This window comes from Scardinius erythrophthalmus (genome assembly GCF_964197995.2).
Source record: "Scardinius erythrophthalmus genome assembly, chromosome: 19".
In the NCBI taxonomy this organism is placed as follows: Eukaryota; Metazoa; Chordata; class Actinopteri; order Cypriniformes; family Leuciscidae; genus Scardinius; species Scardinius erythrophthalmus.
In genome coordinates, this window is record NC_138239.1 from 25284766 (window position 1) to 25306343 (window position 21578).

General features: G+C 38.5%; 1 protein-coding gene across 1 annotated transcript in view; it reads left to right on the plus strand.

Moving 5' to 3' along the window:
- Positions 1 to 11227: 11227 nt before the first annotated feature.
- Positions 11228 to 21578, plus strand: part of emilin1b (elastin microfibril interfacer 1b) — a 37308-nt gene continuing 26957 nt past the window's right edge. The window contains exon 1 of the mRNA XM_081347518.1: positions 11228 to 11802. Within this exon, the coding sequence (XP_081203644.1) occupies positions 11651 to 11802 (152 nt within the window). The 5' untranslated portion in view covers positions 11228 to 11650. The remainder of the gene's footprint in view (positions 11803 to 21578) is intronic.

The window sequence follows — 21578 nt, forward strand, 5'->3', positions numbered from 1 at the left end:
CTGTCACTTTAATAAAAGTATTACTTAAAAAAAGTTTTGAACAGTATAGTGTAAATGTATGTACTGTATAAAAGGAATGATTCTCCTACAGAAGCAACTGGTTCAGCAACTGACCCACAGCCTGTATAAACACACAGGAGGCAGCAAAGTTATACTTAGTAGAAAACAAAATCTTAGAAATGGGCCTCCTCAGACAATACAACTCAAATCAGCACCTATGACTTTCTATTTAATTCTCCTTCTGCCCATTCCAGGGATCGACTTAAGTCCGCAGCTGTTCGGCACAAAGGAAGGTCAGCCAACATTACTGAAAGCTTTACCTTCGAATTGAACATGTAAGCAGAAAAAGAGACTCGTTCCTCATCCTTCACAACCGCTCTGACTGACTGAATCCATGGGCAGACCATCAGAGACAGGAAAATAAACATCCAGAGAGCTGAAACATTCAACTATCAGAAGACATGGTGACTTTCTGGGCTTCTGCTTCCTTTTTCTTTTCTTTGATGTATTGTACTGGCAGTAAGAATGCACTAGCCTTTTCACAGATGAATTTGTTAAATCGGTTCATTTAAGGCCTAGGCTATCTTGTTTCATGTCAGATGTAGATGTAGTTAGTCAAGTGACCCAATCAATTAGGAAATTAGAGGATGGCACTGATCTGTGAATCTAAAGGGGAAATGAGGACCTTCCCTGCCATTTAATGGGACGTTTCAGCCTTAAAAGCCACAGCAGTAACTTGTTGAAGAATGTAATGAATTTCCTTTCCCTGCCTCTACATTGTTAACCTACCTCCATCTCCCTGAAGGCTTGTGACAGGGAGCAGGTGAGAGACCTATAAATCACAGCTCCATAAATCCACTGCCCTCTCTGGTTGCACGTTTTCCACTGATAACTTCTAACAACGCGCCACTGAATATGACACGCACGTATAAGTTCAATCATTTAATCCCAGCAAGCCGCTCCACTGAAATTCATATGTGCTGCTGTCAGCAAGCCTAAAACAACAATGGGTTAACCCTAATATGGGATGGACTTCAAGAAATGTTGAATAATAAGACTGGGTAATATTATGCATCAGGTCTAGCTTGTCAGATTGGATTGATTAACTATATTTGTTTTAGGTTTTTGGAACGTGCAACAGTGGTCCCATTACTCTTCGGTTACACGGTTGACATAGTAGAGGTAGCGTCGCTGGGAATTCATAAAAATGGAGACTAGAAAATGAGGATTGCAGCACCGACATCAAAGGCTATAGTTGTGCGCGTCTTTGTTTTATATGATTTGTGCTGTTAGCATGTGGTTTTATTTTAACTTATCTAATTTTAAACATACTTGTGTTCACTTGCACAAAAGAAAAATACGTTTTTGGCATACAGTTATATCCTTGATCATCATATACTGTACTCATTAATACCCAACACCTCTGGTCGCAAATGGTACTGATGAAACATTCAACTAATGCCTCCATTTTTCCATACCGTCGACCAAAACATTCCGTTATAATTTAAGACATCTGTTGGTCATCGAGAGTATTATATTTACACCATGATAATTACTGAAACATAGCACACTTCTGAATGTGGTATCTGAATAATCGCCACACAAATCTTGATCTTCCAATCCTGTGATCATGTTACATGCACCAAATTGCTCTCAGAGTTTCTACTCCCGAGTGAAATGCAGTTTGTCAGCGATTAAATATAGCCAAGATTATTGTATACCTGGAAAAAAGGAAGTTTTGTTGGTTCTCATGAGGAACATATAAACTTAAGCTGTTCACCCTAAGTCTGACACACACGTGACCTGTGACCGTGAGGTCACGGTGTCCAGTCCTCTAAGGATTTTATCACTGAGGCCTCAGGGTAAAAAACACTTCCCTGTAATTGGAGTAAGGAAGTCTTTGGGAAAATCACAGGTCAAAGTATTGAGTGCGGCATAACCCTGTATTTGGAAGTCGTAAAATTCTTGGCAACTCAAGCTGATGTTGTTAGATTTCATCACAGACCAAATTGTATTAGACAGAAGATGGAATGAAAAAAAATCTGGTATGCAAAAAAAAGAAGAAGAAAAAAAGCATAATTACAACTAGTTTAAGGCTATGTTCAGACTGTCAGCAGAAATCAGAATGTTTATCCAGATTTTATTTTTTCCAATTTGATTCAAACCACATTTAGAGGTGGTTTGAAATGCGACTCCAATCAGATTTTTAAAGATGTGTCTCAGTTTGGACACTCTGGCAACTCAAACTGTCACTCTTAACGTGTCACACAACGGTAACGTTAAAACCGGTGACAAAAATGTATTCATACAGTATTCAAACTGTATGTCCAATGATTTCGGCCATGACTACAGCACGTCAATCACAATCACACAAGAAAAACACAGCGATGGAGGAGACTGGTATATATTGTGATGTTCTGGTCTTCCACGTGCTGCCAAAACAGGGCCAACCCGCCAAGACATGGACTCTACAAGACCCCCTGAAGGTATCCTGTGGTATCTGGTACCATGACGTTAGCAGCAGATCCTGTAGGTTGCGAGGTGGAGCCGAACTTGAACTTGTTGGGCCAGCACATCCAACAGATGCTCAACTGGATTGAGATCTGGGGAATTTGGTGGCCAGAGCAACATCTTGAACTCTTCATCATGTTCATCATGCATTATCCTGCTGAAAGATACCACTTCCACCAGGGAACACCATTGTCATGAAGGGGTTTACCTGGTCAACAATGTTTAGGTAGGTAGAACTTTGCGTGAATGGGGTTTCCCAGCAGAACACTGCCAAGAGCATCACACTCCCTCCACTGCCCCACATCGTCGTCCCACAGTGATCCTGGTGCCATCACTTCCCCAGGTGGTGCACACTTACAAGGCCATCCACGTATTGTAAAAGAAAACGGGAGTCATCTGATGACGACCTTCTTCCACTGGCCCAAGTTCCAGTTCTGATGTCCACGTGCCCATTGTAGGAGCTTTTGACAGTGGACAGGGGTCATCATAGGCACTCTGATTTGTCTGCGGCTGCAGCCCCATAAGCATTATAGTGTGACGCATTGTGTGTTGTGACACATTCCTCCCATAACCATCATTAAAATTTTGTGTGACTTGTGCGACAGTAGACCTTCTGTTGGTTTGGACCAGATGGGATAGCCTTATATGTATATACACGAAAACATATCCAACTCACAGTTCACCACAAAATCAACAGAAATTCATCAGAGATTCAATATAAACCAATTCTTACAAAAAACTAAATAAATATGTGGACTATGTCACCCACTTTAACTTTGTAGCTCTATAATCTTACTGTATGTTAACAATTGCCTCTTTTGTATCTATATTTATGTCTCCATTTTAGGAACTACATCTAAGACGATGCTGATGCTTCAATAAAAACAATTTTCCACTGGGATCCACAGTATGTCTTGGCTACTGCAGTGCTGCTTATTGTCTGTAATTTGTGCTCTATAATCAGTTTCCAAGCATTTGGTCTTTTATTTACCTGGGCACAGCCCATGTGGAAGTGACACACTCTGTTAAATGTGTGGCCCGATCCTAGAGGCGCAGCTATAAAACAATGGTTAGCTTTAATTGCAATGCATGGGTGGGCCTTCATTATACTTTCACAAATGCACAAGCTGTTACAGAGAGATTTGAGAGAGCAAGCGAGTACATGGCTAACTGTTTGCAAATCTCATGCTGTCTGTATACTCAAAACACAGCCTATATCTGAACCTTTAGCATTCCCAGCTGCTCTGGAGCATATTTTTGTGCGTCTCTGAACTCCAGTCCACACTGAGTGTGACTTGTTGTTGACGCTGCTGTTTTGGGATCTTTCATCCTGTGTTTTGCTGTTGTAGAAATTTAGAAGGAAGTATCTGATCTAAGTGTTATTCGAAAGGAAACAAATATGTAGCTTGTAAATGAAGTGTGAATGAGCAGATCATAAAGGTATTCAGGACATAAAGGTAAAGTATTTCATTTTAACATTTTTACAATACTGTCTCCAGTTCCAACTTAATGTGCAGAGACAACTATATGTAATCAAGGTAGGATTTTTTTTTTTCAGGAAACCTGTAGGACCAGTAATTATTTTTGCATTTCTATTTGGTGATATTATGGCAGAAATTACACACTAAATGGGATCAAATCTGCGCAGACATGTTCCAACATCTAGCGGAAAACTTAGATGTGTGGAAACTGTTAGTGAGGACTGACTACTTATTAATGCTCATAATTAAATGTTTAAAAAGCACATGTGGGTTTGATATTCGGGTATCTTATCTTTTAACGCTATACTCTGAAGCATAAACTTTGCTCCATCTATCATGACTTACAGCATGCCCCTAAGTTGTGGAATTTACCTCCAGTTGAGATTTGTGAGGCACTTAGTACCCAAGCAATAGCCATAATTTCACTGTCTAGGTTAACTCCCAATATAGTCCAGCTATGAGTAATCCATGCCAAAATAACTTTGAATTTGGTTACATGTTGTTTTTGCCAAAATAACTTGCGAGATGTGTATGATATTCCATTGTGTAAGCAAAGTCAACAGTGATTACAAGGTGTTTGGGTTCATTTCTTTGACATGTTCTATGCATAGCCTGTGCGCCTATTCTTGGGCTATGGTTAGACGTCTATTAAATTTTCACTGACCACCCAAATTTTGCGTTGTTTTAGCCTAGATGTCAGGGCTGTGTTTGGATGGCTATTAGATGTCTTTTTAGGGTGCTTTCACACCTGAGCGTTTGTTTCAGAACCTGGTGCGTGTTCTCCCTTGGTTTGGTTCGTTTCAGCAAATGTGAACGCCTGAATGAGTTGGTCTTGGACCGATTGCAAAAGAACTCCGGGGCGGTTCGGTTGAGGTGTGAAAGTTAAAATTGCGCTTCTCTGTGCGAGAATGCTGTCCCGAATCCCGATGAAGCCTTGATTCCTGCTCTAGCTGCATTATAACATTTGTATAGTGTTTGTGTGTGTCTTGACACAGTTAATGTTTAGACAGCGCTTGGAGTCCAGATAGAGCGTGTTTGAATTTGCTGCAGTATTAATATGAATGTATAATTAAACAGCGCGAATGACAGCTACATTTATATAGTGTTTACATGTGTCCCAAAATAAACTCATGTTGTGAACTTGTCAATAATCTTGATGGATGACGCAGAGAAAACTCTGACCAATAGGAGGACAGTTGCACACGCATGTGACTTGCATGAAAACATTTTGGCCCACTTTGAAATGTTGCCTTGTGAAAGGTGCCGAAGTTTTTAGGTAAGACCTAGTGTTCACATTTGTAGTTCAGTTCTCTTGGTTCTTGTGGTCTGGACCAAAAAAGAAAATGATATACATTAGTTCTGGTTTGCTTAGCTTTCACTTTTTTAACATTACGGCTCGTCATTTTCAACACTGAACCTAAATGTACAAAAGAAAAACAGCTTTTATGACGTATATTTCGTGACAGAACTTACCTTTCATCCGAAACAATGCTGAGTGCAGGGATAAATGCGCTCGTTGTGTGTGCGTAACCTACAAATGAAGGTATTTTGACCAGCTGAGAACTTGTGGAGAGCTTATAAAATGTGTTAAAGAGTTAAAACAGTAACTCTGCAATTCTGATGCCTGTACCAAACTGTGATGGACAAAATTGCGACTATGATGAGAAAACCATCATTGAGCATTCTGTCCTTTTTAGGGTCGCATCTTGTGACATCACATCCTGTTTTTGGTTCGCTTACATGTCTTTGGTCCTTATTGAGGTAATATTTAATTTAAACCGCACCAGAGTTCATTTGGAAGCGGACCGAGACTCATCTTTTCAGCGGTCTCGGTTTTCTTGTTTGGTGACACCATGGGTTCGGATGGCAGCGTTCACACTTATTTCAAATGAACCGCACTAACAGAGCAATCGCACCAGGGTTCGTTTTAATCGAACTAAACATGCCAAGTGTGAACACACTTTCACACTAGAGTCATCTTTAAAAGAACCGAACACAGACTCATTTAAAGGTTTGCTTTTAGTTGATTTTTTTATTTGTTTGTATTGCAAAGGTTGTTTTTTACTATGTAAAGCTCTTTGAGAAGCTTATTTTAAAGGCACTATAAGATAAAGATTATTCTTATTATTATCTACAGCACATACTGTATGTCCATATAGCATATATATATATATATGCACTCCAACAGGTTGTGAGTTTGTGGACTAAACTGAGATAAAACAGAAGCCCAGAAGGAAGAATCTTCTCAGTTTTGCCATGTAAGCCTATCTCTGTTTTCTAGGAAGTCCTGAGGAAGTACGGTCATTTGGTTTCACTTGTTCACAAGGAGAAAAAAAGCTCATTGGCATTATTTTGTGCAAATGATCTGTTTTGTATTTTCGCTTTGTGGGTTGTTGCTGTGGTGATTTTGTGGTGTGGCAACCCCACATACACAGGATACAGTTTCCATACGCACTTCTGCATATTAAAATTCTTGGAAATCACTCTGTAATATTACTTTTTAGAGTGATGGATGATTCACAAGAGGGAAAAAGCAACTCAGTGTTCGTGACATATTGTAGTTTATGGGGATTTTACACAATAACCACTTTACATCATTTTATTCTGATAAATGAAATTGATGGATTGTCTTTGGCTAGATGAAATTAATTTTGAGATCTTTCACTAATATAAAAGCATCGCTGTTCAATATCTCAGCAGTGCACTGAGGCCATTGCTCCAACAGTTGCCAGTTATTTTCTGATTGAAACAGCAGAACTGAGAATCATATGTGATAGCGATTACAGTACAGCAGGCACTCGTCCCCATCTGTGGTTTAGCGTATCAACCGATGCTGGGTTGTGCGGTGAGTGGCTGTGGAGGAGACCAGAGGCAGCAGCCAGATGAATAGCCCACAGTGGTTAAGGACTGGGGGAAACAGAGGGAATGGTAGGGTGCAGGGGATGATGGTGGAGGGAGACCCCCTAATTACACTGTAAACACAGCTGTTGATGTGACTGTAAGTGTAGGGCAGTGATCGTTTTCCACATGTGCCTGGTTGTCTAATACAGCTGGCTGCGCTCAAAAATTATTTGGTCAAGTGTTTTGGTGTGACGCAGTTTCACTGCGGACTAAATATTGTATGAATTCTCGCCAGTTATGGGCATACTTGAGGTTTTTAGTGGCATTTAACTTAAAGTGCAATCAATAACTGGTGTAACTGGCAGGTTGTTTGTAGCTTGTTTACAGACTTTAGTCAGGGTTGATGCCATTTTGCCACAGCATGCACTGTATAAAATTCCTAAAGCACATCTGATGAAAGTTTTTTTGTCTACTGAAATTTTTTGGAAAGATGGTTCGTCAGCTGAACAATTGGCAAGTTTTAAACAACACAATCCATAAAAATATTTGTATTAAAATCAATAATGCTACCCTGAGTAATGTCTACAGCACATGGTTTTATGCTAAACTTCTGGTATCTATTGTTAATATTTATATATATATACACTCACCTAAAGGATTATTAGGAACACCTGTTCAATTTCTCATTAATGCGATTATCTAATCAACCAATCACATGGCAGTTGCTTCAATGCATTTAGGGGTGTGGTCCTGGTCAAGACAATCTCCTGAACTCCAAACTGAATGTCAGAATGGTAAAGAAAGGTGATTTAAGCAATTTTGAGCGTGGCATGGTTGTTGGTGCCAGACGGGCCGGTCTGAGTATTTCACAATCTGCTCAGTTACTAGGATTTTCACGCACAACCATTTCTAGGGTTTACAAAGAATGGTGTGAAAATGGAAAAACATCCAGTATGTGGCAGTCCTGTGGGCGAAAATGCCTTGTTGATGCTAGAGGTCAGAGGAGAATGGGCCGACTGATTCAAGCTGATAGAAGAGCAACTTTGACTGAAATAACCACTCGTTACAACCGAGGTATGCAGCAAAGCATTTGTGAAGCCACAACACGCACAACCTTGAGGCGGATGGGCTCCAACAGCAGAAGACCCCACCGGGTACCACTCATCTCCACTACAAATAGGAAAAAGAGGCTACAATTTGCATGAGCTCACCAAAATTGGACAGTTGAAGTCTGGAAAAATGTTGCCTGGTCTGATGAGTCTTGATTTCTGTTGAGACATTCAGATGGTAGAGTCAGAATTTGGCGTAAACAGAATGAGAACATGGATCCATCATGCCTTGTTACCACTGTGCAGGCTGGTGGTGGTGGTGTAATGGTGTGGGGGATGTTTTCTTGGCACACTTTAGGCCCCTTAGTGCCAATTGGGCATCGTTTAAATGCCACGGCCTACCTGACTATTGTTTCTGACCATGTCCATCCCTTTATGACCACCATGTACCCATCCTCTGATGGCTACTTCCAGCAGGATAATGCACCATGTCACAAAGCTTGAATCATTTCAAATTGGTTTCTTGAACATGACAATGAGTTCACTGTACTAAAATGGCCCCCACAGTCACCAGATCTCAACCCAATAGAGCATCTTTGGGATGTGGTGGAACGGGAGCTTCGTGCCCTGGATGTTCATCCCACAAATCTCCATCAACTGCAAGATGCTATCCTATCAATATGGGCCAACATTTCTAAAGATTGCTTTCAGCACCTTGTTGAATCAATGCCACGTAGAATTAAGGCAGTTCTGAAGGCGAAAGATGGTGTTCCTAATAATCCTTTAGGTGAGTGTATAAATATATATATATATATATATATATATATATATACACACACACACACACACACACATTACATTTACATTGAATAATACAATAATATATATGTATATATATAAAATATAACAATGATCTATCTTATTTTATTGTATTTATTGTATTTATGATCTGTATTATTTTATGTATTGCATTATTATTGTGTTATGTTTTATATATATATAATATATATATTAGTTTATGCACATATACAGTGTGTGTGTATATATATATATATATATAAAATACAATAATACATAATTTTAATAATTTAATTTACATTTACAATTTATTTGAATTTAAATTGTGTATATTTGTACTCTTTTGTACATTTTAAAATTGTGTATATATATATATATATATATTTGCATAAGAATACTTTAATTGCCATAATAAACTTCAGTATTGCTACTGGAGGTGGTGATCTTTTGGAGCAAGGTATTTATTTTTTAATTGAACAGCCAAGCAATTGTATACTTTCATTGGGAAAATAAAAGAGCTCTGCAAGTATTTCTTTGCTCTTTAAGAAACATGTTTTTCTGTTTAATGATTACAGTCTTTAACTGTGAGCTGCCACCACACAGAATCTCCCGCTCACCAGATCTCCCTGACTAAGTTTAACCGGCTGTATCATCAGCTGAGCCTTTTCTTATTGACACTTGAATAACCCTCACTGCCACTATCCAGCCTGAGGCAGGGCTTCTTTTTATTGGTGAGAAGCCTGTCGAATTATTCTGACAGAGGAGCACAAAAGACTGACTGTGGATTCATGCTGAAGCGGATGTAACGCTGGTATAAAGACAGTCAGGATTTCCTAAATGCATTTTAATCTTCATTTATTTATCAAATTAGACTAGATCTGTTAGCTCTGCATGCCTGAACATGCATGGCATATCTGGGTGGTGGTAAATAAGGCGAGTTGGGGGTCTGTTTGGTGCCTGAGGTCAAATCAGGGCACCGTTACAGGTGGTTGTGGTAGAACAGAGAGCATTACTGAAATGCCTCACATCTCCGCCTTATACTGTCTGCACGATCTGTGAGTGACAGCAGAAAAGCTCGTCTTACAGCCTGCTGCGCTGCCCCTTACCTCTGTCTGTATGTCTTTTTCCTTTCACACATTCGGTTACAGACGTTATGGTTCACTCCTCTGTGTGGGCATATTCACTTTCCTCATTTTTAATGCAGTTTACCATTGTCTTCAAAACCACAGATGTTTGGTTTGCTCTCTTCTATTGAAGAACAGCAGGCTGCTTTGCTATTTTCTCTCGCTTTTTTTGGCCCCAAAGCCATCCCACTTTTGGAAAGTGTAACAAATAGTTTTTCACAGCTGTAGGGCTTCAAAGGAGTGGAAAAGATAGATCTTTCAGAGATAAACCAGTGAGAAACATTCTTTAAACATTCACCTGATATCTGTTTTAAAATAGAGGCCATTAACATTTTTTTAAATAGCACACAGCTGGCTGACATTTACGGCAAATGAGAACTATTTTTGATTTGTTTATGAAAATCCTCTAATCAGCATAAACATTACAGATAAGTCAGAAAAAGGGGGTAAAATGGGTAAAATAATAATAATAAAACTTAAGGAGTCTTAAAACTTAGAGCGCTGCCTACAGCGGTAATCCAATTGTTTGTTAATATTTCACGCTACAAACAATACATTATATTTTAGTTTAAGAAAATAGTGTTTTTTGTCACAGCGTTGTAATGTATATTTCCATGTCTATCAAGCACATTTTTGCACATTACCATTGTTTAACATTCAATATTTTACCAATTTTATCAGCATAAATTACAGTACAACAACACCAACTGCATGTATAAATAGTTTACAATGTAAGTGTTTCCCCTATTATAGTAATAAGAAAGTGCTTAATTGTCATGAAAATAATTAACATAATTTCTTCTTTTTCTTATACTTTTAACTTTTGGGTGAAATATAAAAAAAATATTGTTGGTTTAACTTTAAAAAGTAAGTTACCTTGTTGCCTTAATTTTGAGTTCATTAAAATAAAAAAATTGAGTTAATGCAATGAAGGTGATTTAATCAACAGAAGTTCAAAATGTTATCTGAACCATAATTGTCTTAATTTGATATTACAAAAGAAAAAAAAGTTCATGAAATCATGAAAATATATATATATATTTTTTAGTGTGGGAATGTTGCTGACAGATTTTGAGATTGTAATCATGTAACTGAACGTCAGTAAAACTAAGAATTATTAGAACAACTGCACACAGAAGTTAAACTTTCTGTAGTGGGCTCTCAAAAGCACAAAAGCTGCTCTCTTCACCTAAGGTAACCACAAGAAAGATCAGATGTGGGACATCAGCCATACTATCAAGAGGCCATATGGTTTCAATCACTGCTGTTCACCATGTCGCTGAAATTTCATAATCAGCCCTAGTATTCACACACGTGGTCCTGTTGGTTTTTAAGCATAGATGGCTGTGATTTTGTCATCAGTGCACTGGAGGGAGGGTTTCAGGGAGGGAGGTGAAGAGAGAAAGAGAGAGAGTGTGTATGTGTGTGTGTGTTGGGGACGTTGGAGTGCGTCAGAGCGCACTGGCTCCCCTCAATCCAAACTCACTGCATCTCCTTTCCAAGAAAACTCCTCCAGATTTCAGGAAGCCTCCGGATTGCTTTGTTTGGATGTACCGACAAATATTACAAACCATTCAAAAGAAGGATAGAGGGAGTTTAGGTTGTTTTATCAGCGCACAAGGAGGTAAAGCGCCGTTACGCGTCGATTTGAGAGATTTATCCGACACTTCTGGAAGCAGCGCTCTGGACGCGCGTAATGGATCGATAGTAGCTACGAACTTCTGGGAGTATAAAGAAGCTCCTCTAGACACCGCGAAAGCGCTATTTTTAGTGGAATAAAAGCTCGTTCGAGAGAATTCATTCGTTATATAGTGTTAGACACTGTTGCAGACCGACGTGCGCTGTGATGGATGGTGCAGTTCTTTTGATATCGATGCTGGTGTTGGTTTTCTCTGGAGATGTTCGGAGCGCGTCGTATCCTCAGCGGTATAACCTGTACGCAGGGACCCAGACTCAGACTCAGCCTTTAAACGGGGCGAGAGCATCGAGCAGACACAGGTATGACACTTTCATTTCAGACACTAATATGATGAAAGAAAGTAATAGTGAAAAATAATGAAATACACGATAGATAGATAGATAGATAGATAGATAGATAGATAGATAGATAGATAGATAGATAGATAGATAGATAGATAGATAGATAGATAGATAGATAGATAGATAGATAGATAGATAGATAGATAGATAGATAGATAGATAGATAGATAGATAGATAGATAGATGGTAGTTATATGTGCCATGGTTGTAAGTATAAATATGGTCACACTTTACAGTAGGGTCCAATTCTCACTATTGTAACTAACTATTAATTATGACTTTTGCATCAGTAAACTCTTAGTTACTGCTTATTAATAGTTTGTAAGGTAGTTGTTAAGTTTATGTATTAGGTTGGATTAAGGGATGTGGAATATGGTCATGTAGAATAAGGCATTAATATATGCTTTATAAGCACTAATAAACATCCAATATCCTAGTAATATGTATGCTAATAAGCAACTTTAATGGTGTGAATTGGACCCTAAAAATGTTACCAGCATGGTATTGCCTTATGATGATACCCATCATACCATCAAGATCAACACCTTAAGATAGATAGATCTAATCAGCTAAATCCATTTTTTGTTCAATCAGATAAGACGTTTTCAGACAAATCAAACTTTGCATTGCACAGAGATGATGACAGTTCATAGACAGACAATCAAAAGGACAGGCAACCTGTTTTATAAGTCCCTTTCAGGACAGTTACAGATGTTATGCATTTTTCTGTAATTCATTTATTGAAGGGAAACATAACCTGAGGGGACTTTAAAAAAGCAAATGTGCTTTTAAATGTGTGGCACAGATGACTACATGAAAGGAAAAGCCTCCCTTTATCCTACAGTGAAACGACAGGAGGTGCATTGCTGTCCATCCGAACAGCTAATTATCACTTACTGAACGCAAGGTTCGGCTTAAAAGGACGTTTTGTGGGACCCCTGTGATTTCCAAAGCTTTTCAGAGTAGGGTTATACATGTCACCACCCTGGTAATAATTACACTAAAAGCACCTTCCTTTACTTCTTTATCTGTCAATCATGTGGTTCTACAATGCAATGCTCACTCTCAGCCACACACACCCACTCTGACATTGTTGTTTTGTCTGTGATTGTTGGGGTGTGAACGGGAGAGGTTGTCCCAGCTCTGACGTGCAGACCGGGGCTTCCCCCTTCATCTGACGCAATGCTTTCTTAAGGGTGGATAGACACGCAGGCCATATGCTGATGGTCAAAGCTAGAAGGCAGTTATGGCCTCAGTCATAGAACTTATTAGTTTACAGCTATTTTAGTCCATCTAAACAAGTTTGGACTTATGAATAGCTCACAGAGTCAGAGAAATGGTGATGTCTCTGATGTGAGAACCCTCAGTGCCAGCGGGATGAAGTGTGTAGTGAAGTATGCACTGCCTGCTTGAGAAATCTGAGTCGAGTTACTGGGGATTAGCAGCCTGTTTGAACTTTTAGTCACAACAGATGTAAAAAGCATTTTCCGTTTTGTGTATTTATTTTATGGAAAGTGAAAAAGTAGTAGGGAGAGGGGAAGTGTGAGACTCAAATCAAGGGAAGAAGTTGTTCTTTTTCGCTTAGTGTGGAGAACTCATCTTCTCTCTTGTGGCTTTTTCTCCTTTAGTCTTCTAAATGAACGGATTGATAGATTTTGACACGTGTTGCTTTGCATCAAATGCGCATTTCCAGGGAAAACCGCAGCCCCTAATCAAATTTATCAAGGAATGTGTGCCTCAAATTTAGCAGCAATTTTATGCTAACAGATTCTGAAAGATGAACTTCTCAAGAACTGGATCTGCAGCTGCCAAATATGCGAGCACCTAAATCACCTCTTTCCTCTTAAATTGTAGGCATTTGGTAAGAAACGCTGCCAGGTTTTTGCGTGTTGGAATACCTGTCCTACTATGATTTTCTTTTGTGGTGTGTTTATCTACAAAATCAAGCACTTTAAGCGTCTTTGAAAATCTAGCAAAATATGTGAACATATGAAAAGGAAATGCTGGTTCATATTCAGAAAATATGATACTGAAATGCTCCAGTATAAGTTACTGTGTCAAATCTTATTGGAGCTATGGATTAGCTCGCCTTTTCAGCAAAGTTTTGATCTGGAGGCCTTGAGCGATCTAGTCTTGGTCTGGATCATGGAGGGTGCCTTCTTGACTCCAACTATGGTCTTCAGGTGATCTTGTATAGTTATTTTTATCCATTGTGGATTTTATCATCCCTGATTCGTGTGCACATAATTATTTAGGCATGCTATTAGCTGTTTAGCCTGCTAGCATAGCTAAAATGGCTACTGGATACTTATCTTATAATTTGTTAACAGTACTACTTATATTATAACTAAATTCAATTTAAGTTGTAATTTCACAAAAATCACAGTTTCAGTCATATTTGATAACTACTCACTCACATAATCCAGCTTTGTGAAATCAGACTTGAACTTTGCACTGCATCTAAAAGGGAATGGCAGAAGCTAATCAGCTTTGAACGTAATCTCATTTTCAACTCATATTTTGCATAACATTTAAGTAGCATATACTTTAAGTGAATTATCTTACGTCAAATCTCACATTTTACCTCCAATTATTTGTTTTTCAAGTGTGAGAATGTTGCCTTGCGGTGCTGAATGTATGCTATAGTGAACAGTGTTGTGAGACATGAACTTTGAACCTGTTCTATCAACCTGTGAGCTTAAGAGAACTGAATAAAAAGTATTTCTTGTGTAAGAAGAAATAATGTCTGTAGACAGAGACATAAAATGCTTTGGGTTGTGCTGTGGTGTCACATACAACTATAAAATTGAGCCCTTTTCTGCCAAACCAGAAGTCAAAAGTCCAAGCCTAAATGGTGTGTCGACTGCTATTCAGGGAATCATGCTGGACAAGCTTTGATGAATGCCCTGAAGACTGGACGCCCATGTTCATGTTGCCATCTTTCATTTATTTCTTGAAAACATTTATGCTGACAGACAAACAGACAGTGCTGGCATGCAGTTCTTCAGAGGGTGACTATTAAACTGGATGTTGTCAGAATAATATAAATGGCATAGTCTTGGATTGGCTACATATGTGACTTATTAGGAATAGTTTACCTCTACTGAGGGTAAGGTCCAGTGAATGGTAATTCCTCAACAGCAGGCCCTCATGCAATCTGTGCCCAAAGAACTTGGCAGAAAAGTCCTCAGATTTTCGCAAAATTGGACCAGCCATCATTCATAAATGTCTACACCCTCTGCAGGTTCATTTAGAGTACTAGACTTATTAAAAGGCTGAATTTCACGATAGTCACCCCAAAATAAAAAAGGGAAAAAAGGAGCATGATGAACATTTTATTTTATTGTATTTATTTTTTTATGTTATTTTATTTTTTAGATTTGTATTAATGAGAATTTGGATGAGGAAATGTGCTTAACTATAATGAAAATGTCAATGCAAAGAAGTCTTATTTATCTTAAAGGAACACACCGACTTTTAGGGACTTCAGCTTATTCACCATATCCGTACCCGTATCCGTATCCAGTTAGATAAGTCCATACATACCCCTTCTCATCTCCGTTCGTGCCGTAACTCTGTCTGACGCATCCACCGCTAGCCTAGCTTAGCACAAAGACTGGAGGTAAATGGCTCCAGCTAGCATACTGCTCCCAATAAGTGACAAAATAACGCCAACATTTTCCTATTTACATGTTGTGATTTGTATAGTCACAGCATGTACAAATAACAAAGTCACATGAGACACAGCCATCTTCTAACTGTATACATACTGAGAACTATATTCTCAGAAGGCGAAGCACTGCTACTTCTGCAAAGTGATTTGCTTGCAGCACCTGAGAAGCCCCGTGGTGAGGAGCAGAGTTCGCTCAGAGTTGGAGTAAATCACTCCGCAGACGTAGCAATGCTTCGCCTTCTGAGAATATAGTTCTCAGTATGTATACAGTTAGAAGATGGCTGTGTCTCATGTGACTTTGTTATTTGTACATGCTGTGACTATACAAATCACAACATGTAAATAGGAAAATGTTGCCGTTATTTTATCACTTACTGGGAGCAGTATGCTAGCTGGAGCCGTTTACCTCTTGTATTTGTGCTAAGCTAGGCTAGTGGGTGCGTCAGACAGAGTTACAGCATGCACGGAGATGAAAAGGGTACTGGACATAGATATGGACATATCTAACTCTGGGGGATACAGTGAATAAGCTAAAGTCCCAAAAAGTCGGTGTGTTCCTTTAAAAAATAGGCTTTGCTTTCTTTATAAGACATGTCATTTCTTAACCTGGACATTTCTCATATTTGCCACCCAAAAGCCTTTGCACACTACCTAATGGAAGTTGTACCATGCAATCTACATCAGACAGTCTGTAGGCGTCCCGTCTAAAGACGGTACTGTGGTCAGTCAGGTCCAGTTATCAGTTTGCCCTCTGTAAAGGGACGGTGTTCAAAGCGCTGTTGGTATCACTATTCCCAAATGGCTGATTAGATACAGGCAGAAGTAAAGATCCCTCTCAATGGGATAATGGAAAAGTGGTTTTCGTCTGATCTATTTTTGCAACATAGCAGACTAATGGGGGCTTTAAATGAAAGCTCATTTAAATGATAAATGTTCATTAGCCATTTTATGAGTTTCAACATTTGGGCTTATATTGTAAGATCCAATTTAACTTTGCCACCCATCTACATTTCAGAAGCATTTCTCTTGCAACCCAATTACCTTGTGTTCTTCATGTGTACTTCAAAATTCATTGTTGAAGTGCCCATCGTTTCTCTCTTTTTATTCGGTCAAGTCTTATTTGATGCCATTTCATCCTTAGTATTTTGTAGCTGTTTCTTTTTGCCTTTTGTCCTGGTATGTAAAGAGGGTTTAAGCAAAGCCCTCTGTGAAAGGAAAGTTCTTGGCCCTTGACCTGGGCTTTTTTTGAAGATGTGGCAGTGGTTGTGAAGCCAAGAGCTGCCTGTGACGGTGCCTGTCAGTCTCGGGTCTCATCCAGACCACCCCACGCCGTCACACACTGACAGGAAGCCCTCGCTCACACAGCGGCCCCTTCACACCAAGAGGAACTTCCTGTAGTGGATGATCAGGACTCTGGCCTCGTTCTGAAAAAACACCTCTGATATGCAAAGTGCTTCCTGTGAACAAGTATGTGTTTGACAAGGGAAGCAGTTAGTGAATATTAATGGACGTTCAGACATGCCAAAATGTCTGTCATGAATGATTGCTTCTGGAAAACAAAGCTTGAATGGGATTGTATCATTAGCTTTGCTTTCTGTGAGTGGTTCGGTATAAAGCAATGATTCAGTTCAGCTATCTTTATTGATGTCTTGTTTCTAACTATTAGATCTAACAAAAATATGTTATACAATTGTTTTGCTAATGTTCCCATTAAGTTATGAACTCATTATTTTTGAATATTCGTTCAACATTCAAAACGTCCAGTATTTGAAATGTTTTAAAAACGTATTTCTTGTTTGGGCGAATGTTACAGAAAATATAAAAGAAAGATTCAATTTTATCATTTGCAAGGGAAAATTATAGGAAACCGTAATAAGAACATTTAAAAAATGGCTGAAATATTTCAGAACAAAATTCCATGAACGATGTATAGATAATGTTTTGTGCTAACATTTTGCAAACATTATTAAAGACCAGGCAATGTTGAACAAAAAAATTACTGGAGGAACATTTATTCATAACTATGAGAGAACCTTGTCAGAATGTTCTAAGAATGTTCCCAGTTATCTGGGATGATGGAGCAGTACTGGTAGGCTACAAGTGCATAGCCTATCTAAACATTTAATACATGAATGATACATTATTGGACATGAATGATACATTTAAGGGTACCAATTATGCAAACTTCTCTTTTACATGGTGTTTGAACATAAATGTTTGTCAGCAGTGTGTGTACACAACCACCCTAAAATGGTAAAAATCCACCCACTCCTCTTTTTTAATCCCCATAAATCATAAGCAGTGTCTCAGAACAAGCCTTTTGCAGATTGAAGCTTTTGTGACATCACATATGCTTAGGCCCCGCCCACGACTGCTGACGGACTCTGCCCTATTAGCATAGACCCCGCCCTGAGTGAGCTTTACACAGTCTGCCATGTTTATCTCCTCGCCAGAGCATTTAACAGCAGCATTCAAGTAAGAAATGTATTCTTATTAAAGCTAGTTACTCAATCAAGGCCAGTGAGTGATTTTCTGTTTTTCTTTTGTTGTTTGATTTATATTAACAGCATATATAGCAGTAGGTGCTGTATATTACGCCGCTTTCACTTTAAAACACAGATCTAATATACACATGCGATTTCTTTACTTGCTGTTTACATTCACAGTCATAACCGACTGTGTTTATGCGAACTTTGTGTGTTTTTGACTTAACCTTGTGCGTATTTGACAGTTTAAGAGCAATAGCTCATGAAAGAGAATGGAGTTTAATACACACGGGCCGCTTCGTCTGACAGCCAGCTTTCTGTGCGTGTGCACTGGATGTGTGCGCTCAGAAAACCAAATCAGAAGTTTAGACTGGTATGGCTTTAAAACACATGCAGATAATCAACTTTCATGATGATGAAGAACTGCAATGTCACGTGACCGTGATAGAGATGATAATCAAAATCAAACAGATGTTTTGGTTTTTGGCAGAGTATCGGAAGCATGAGCTGTAAAGGCTTCGCCCTCTTCTAGAAAGCCTGAGACTTATATTACATCTTGTAAAAAGGGGCATAATAGGTCCCCTTTAAACCGTGGTGCTTGGTGGTTGCTTACTTGCCCAAGATAAAAAGAGCATATATAAGTCTGGCCTAGCTGGTTTCACAGAGAGAGCTTAGATTAAGCCAGGAGTAGGATTTAGTTAAATTAGGACCAGTGGCATAGCGAACGCGGATTTGCGCTCTGATTAGGACATTTAAGTAGCTTTTATAAACGTGCTTATAGAAACAACATTATTGGTGTGCATCTTGAGACAAAACAATGGCACTGACATATTTTAAGATATATCAGTGCAAGTTGCTTTCAGTTAAGACAGCTCAAACATGCCTTTTAGTCTGGGATAGGCTCAAGCCTTGACTGTAAAACCCGGAATATCTGATATTCTGGTCCCTAGATATAACTTTCGTCAACTTCAGGAATATGTTTTTTTTTTATAGTCTGCCAGGTGAAAATAGTAAATCTGCAAATAAATGTGATAAAGCACCTCTACTCAACAAACTGCTCAAATTGAGATATATGTCAATTGCGGGACGGTGCGGGATGTGTTATGCACCGAAGTTTAATACTACACAGCAGAAAAACCTATTCTAAATTAGTTTTTTTTTTTTTACCTGATATATCTAGTAGCCTATATTTTTTTCTTTTATCTAGAATATTTTAGTCTTATGTTCCAGTTCTAGAGATTTTTTTAAATATCTAAAAATCCTTGAAACAACATCACATGTTTTAAGTGCAAACAAGTTATACTTATTAAATATGCACTACTATTCAAAAGTTTTGGGTCAGTAAGATTTAAAATAAATAATTTTTTTTAACTTTCATTCAGCATGAGTGACAGTAAAGATATTTGTCACAAAATTTCAGATTTTATTTCAAATAAAGATACATTTCTGTTAACCAAAGAATCCTGAAGAAATGTGTCAGTGTTTCCACAATAAAAATTAAACAACACCTGAATTATTTCTGAAGGATCATGTGACACTGAATACTACGGAGCCTCTAAAGGGACCTGGTGATGAAAAAAACTGACATGGGAGGGAAAAAATATATTTCAAAGCTTTTGCCTTCTCTGGCAAAATTTTTGCGTTCCCTCACAAACTTTGCATTTCCTCTCACACTTTGTTTTCAATAACAAAGAGACTCTTAAAAGAAGGTTTCTGACGTCACAAACTACCTTGTAACCAATCAGGTCAACGTGTGATCATCAAACAAGTGGATCTCTGAGCTGGTGTGAGTGAGTGGAGGCGGGGCTAATTTGCATATTCATAGACCGCGTATACTAAACGAGGCAAGGGTGTAGAGTTACATTCAAGTTATTTTAATGCTTGAAGAATTTTTTTCAAGGAAAAACATTTTAAATATGTAATTTTGATGATTAAAGATGGGTTTAAAAGGGTTAGTTCACCCAAAAATGAAAATTCTGTCAGTAATTACTTACCTCGTAAGACTTTCGTTCATATTCGGTACACAAATGAAGATATTTTTGATGAAATCTGAGAGCTGGCTCACTCCTTCATAGGCTTCTATGTAATCAATCTGCCATCCCAGAAAAGTTAGTAAAGACATTGTTAAAATAGTCCGAGTGACTACAGTGGCTCAACCTTAAGTTTATCAAGCGACGAACAGAATTTTAATTTTTGGGTAAACTAACCCTTTAATGGATACAATTATTGACTACAGGGGGACTTTAACAGTTTTGCTTATTGAGTCAATTTAACATTTGTTTAAAGGACTAGTAAAAAACAAGTCAAATAAATACCAATTAAAAACTCAAGAAGTTTCTGCAGTGTAGAGGTTTGTCAAATAACTTAAACAGGCCCTTTGGAGTAAATTCCATTAGCAGATCTGATTCATCTCATATCATGAAATTCCTGAGAAACCACACAGATAAGTGTTTTTATGTTGATGATGTGCAGATGGATGTTAAATCCATTCATATCCTCAGTAGAATTCGTTTAGAAGTGAGCATCTGACTGCAGAGTCAATTATGACAAAGAAGAATGAAAGGTCAAACTTGCTGTTTGAAAACATTGTGTTCAATAAGATCTTAAATGAGAAGTGTGTCAATAATGATGAAGTTAGTTTAGCGAGCCCTGAAATGTGTATGTATCTCATAGGTTTGAGTGCCCAGAGGATAGATCCAATCCAAGAAGGCATGAATGTCTAAATGTCTTTAGATAAAGAATCTCTCCTGGCTCGTGTAAGCCACATCTGTGGTACGTCTGCTCGTAAGGCATGTTATTTCTCATCTTGCTTTAGTGTAGTTCCAAGCTGAGATGCCACAGATGTGCTGCTGCGGTCAAACCCCTGCAGAAACCGCTTTCCTGTAACGGGAGCAAGTTACAGTATAACCACAAGGAAACATTTTTCCCACGAGCTTGCCCTTCCAGCATCAAATATGTGGCTCGTTCGCTAAAAGAATGTCCTGACATTTACTAGTGCATTAGCCTACTTATAAGGGTAATCATAACAGTGCGGCTTATCTGGAAATCAGAATGAGAAATAAAATTGGATGTGAACACTGAGAATATCTAAATATTGTCCTGAGCAGATAAGAGTGGGGTTAATAGGACATCTGTTAGTGGTGGTGTTGAATGTTGTGGAGGCTGAAATCTCGTTGCTTATTCTGGCACAGTTCGTGATTTTTTCCGACCTCTGCTTTATTTCAGGAGGTCATGAAAAAAGCATTTACCTCCAGATATTTAATACATTCTGGAAGATTTGAGTCGCAAAAGGATCTTGTAGACATCCGTCTTCTTTGTGTACTCCGGATCAAATAAAGCCTGACTTTTCCTTTCCTTCCTAGCTCACGATTATAGCTGTTTTATAAAGATAAAGTGCTTTTTTGTAACTTCACATGCTTTCTTTATCCCAGCTTAATATGTGCAGACTCTGCTCTTCAAGACAAGCTCTATCAATGTATATTTCTCTGAAAAGTGGCATTGTCATGTGACCTACTATACAAGCCCCATCAGTGTTATGCGCTATTAACGAAGATAATAACGATTTCCTGTGGCCT